The sequence below is a fragment of the Apiospora phragmitis genome (genome assembly GCF_038363925.1).
Source record: "Apiospora phragmitis strain CBS 135458 chromosome Unknown utg000007l:2111988.0-4706623.0:1.0-2598199.0, whole genome shotgun sequence".
NCBI lineage: Eukaryota > Fungi > Ascomycota > Sordariomycetes > Amphisphaeriales > Apiosporaceae > Apiospora > Apiospora phragmitis.
The window spans coordinates 1,714,134-1,716,700 of NW_027117406.1; the positions used below are offsets into that span (position 1 = coordinate 1,714,134).

Below are 2,567 nucleotides of genomic sequence, written 5' to 3' on the forward strand. Positions count from 1 at the left end.
TAAAAGATTTATTTATTAATATATTAACTTTATATTTTTTAAAGTAATTAAAAAACTTTTTTTAAAACGTATAATTAATTTAATTAAATTAATACTCGGTTTATTTATTAAACTCGGTAATAAACTATTTTTAAAAAGAGGTTTCTTTTATTTTTAATATATAATATTTTAAGAAATATTATATAAAATATATTATAAATAGTTCGAGTATTATTTTTTTTAAACAGTATGTTTAAAAGTTCGAATTTTTAAAAAGCGAGGTTAACGTTTTTTTTTTAAATTATTAAAAAAATCCCGGTATTTTAAAAAACTGCTTCGTATATAAATAGTTCGGGGTTTAAGATCGTCGGTTTATCTAGGTTCGATACGTCCGGGCTCGGTCTCGATTCGCCGACCGTAATTAATTCTATTTTAATAGAGGTTATTATTTTATAAATTATATAATAAAGTTATTTAAATATATAATTTAAAACCTAGTCTCCTCTTTATAATATATATTTAAAAAAAAAAGGGTTCCTCCTCGTACGGTTAATTTAATTCGGCTTTTCCTTCGAATCTTTAATGGGTAAAAATTCTCAAGGCTTCTTAATACGGTCGCTTTTATATCGATAAGGGCGTAAAACCGTCTCTTTATTTTTATTAATTTATAATTACTTCATATAATTATTAATTAATATTAAATAGGTTTTTATATACACGTATAAATAAGTTTCGAGTTTAATCGAGGTTATATTACTAACTTTTTTTATTTATATTTATTTTTAATATTAACTACGAGGGGTATTATATACCCCTCTTAATAAAATAGAAAAAAGGTTCGTACACGTAGGTACGTAGCACCCTTTTTAAAGTAATATAGAAAACCTTAGTTCCTGCTGTTTTAACAGTAATAAACGCGTCGGAAGTTTATCGTCGTGGCTAGTATAGTTTTCAGCTTGGGGTAACGGGCGATGAATCTCCTTACCTAATGGATTCTAAGGGGCAGGGCGCACTGGTCTGTCTTAAGTAGCCGGGCGACGAACAGCCGAAGCACGTTATACTTAGGCAAGGCCTAGCTACGCCTGTCGGATAGCCCAGGTTTTAAGATATTCCTCCTGGGCGGAGAAGAGGGTCCTAGTAGACTCCTTGGACTCGGTCCGGGTCGGTCTGCCCCTAATTTTGTCCCGCAAGGTGGCTCAGGGTACCTTAAGTTTTTTAAAGGCTGCACGTTCCGACTCGCCAGCTTATACGGCTAAAATAGCACGCTAAATGGCGGATTCGGGGGTTAGGATAGGCATAGCTAAAAAGTACGAGAAGTGACGATTCTGGCAGTATCCTCTAATTACTAATAAGGGGGTTAGATACTGACTTATATACGAAAATGGGGTTAAGGGGCTTCGCTTATCGGTAGTCAATTTGGGTAGCTGCTTATGTGGTAGGACAGCTAAGTGGTTAGGGTGCTTACTCTTCGTCCTCATTAAACTCTTCCTCACCTCCATTGTTCTGTCCTGCCGGACCAGACTGCCACTCTTCCTCCTTATACTTGCAGATATCCGGGTTCCAGTGGATGGTCATCTTAATGGCATTGCGCACCGCATCCTCGTAGGGGTACACGGTTCGGGGGGCCGTGTTCTCCATGAAGTCGACACTAGATAGTCGCAAGTAAAACAGTTAGCATGCAGACTAATGTAAAAGAGAAGAGGATGCGTCTGGGGTGACTGAGTACGCAGTCGCGCGGTCAGTGCTAAACGAGATCACCGCATAGATGGGTACGCGGTCAGCGCTTCACTTACATGTTCTCGCGGAGCATCTCGTCGCACTCCGTACGGATCCGCATCTGCTGGGCCGCGGAGAGTGTCGCGAATCTTGGCGACGCGGAGAGGACGCCCTCCAGGAAGTAGCGGGCCCTGCGTCGGCGCTGGTACAGCCGCATGGGCATGAAGTTCAGGCCCGCGGAGGTCTGGCCTTGGGCAGCGCTGCCGGGCTGGGATCCAGATGCATTGGGTGCGGCGACAGGCAAGCTGGCACTCTGTCTACCTCGTTGGTCGGCCATGATCTGCTCGCCGTTTGATTAGTTACCGACGCATCGTGGGCAGCGGTGAGAATAGGGTTATTATTACCTTGGGTTTCCGGAATTAAACGAATTCTCGGGTCGTTGGAAGTCGCCGCGTTGCTAGTTTCAGCTCCTATAGTGGAGGGTTATGATGATGAGGGTGTCGATGCTGAAAGTGTGCGGGCTTTCAGGTGTTGTGAAGAGGTGATGTGCAGAGGTGCTTTGGAATTTAGGTGAGAATGATGGGTCTATTAATAGAGAAAACCGAAACTGTGTGACTATTGAATATATCTAGATGACTATTAAATATATCTAGACATTCTATTCACCTATTATTTACTGGATCGTGGTTTAGTCTATTGTACCACAAATCCGATTGTATTTACTATTTAGGTATATAGTATGCATACTGTTTGATCCGATAAGTAAGCCAGTCCCTTTTATTGTCGCCGCACTTGGGTCCATTCTAAGTCCCGGTATATTTTGCTGTCCTGCTCATAACTGTTTCCGAAGGGTTCGTATATCAGAGTATATT

General features: G+C 40.7%; 1 protein-coding gene across 1 annotated transcript; it reads right to left on the minus strand.

Annotated features, from left to right (window-relative positions):
- Positions 1 to 1,440: 1,440 nt before the first annotated feature.
- PG994_008142 (uncharacterized protein) lies at positions 1,441 to 2,032 on the minus strand (the record flags this gene model as incomplete). The annotated part of the gene is made up of 2 exons (XM_066859551.1): positions 1,441 to 1,627; positions 1,773 to 2,032. 2 exons carry the CDS (start codon positions 2,030 to 2,032, stop codon positions 1,441 to 1,443), a joined length of 447 nt encoding a protein of 148 aa, XP_066715038.1.
- Between the last annotated feature and the right edge of the window lie 535 nt (positions 2,033 to 2,567).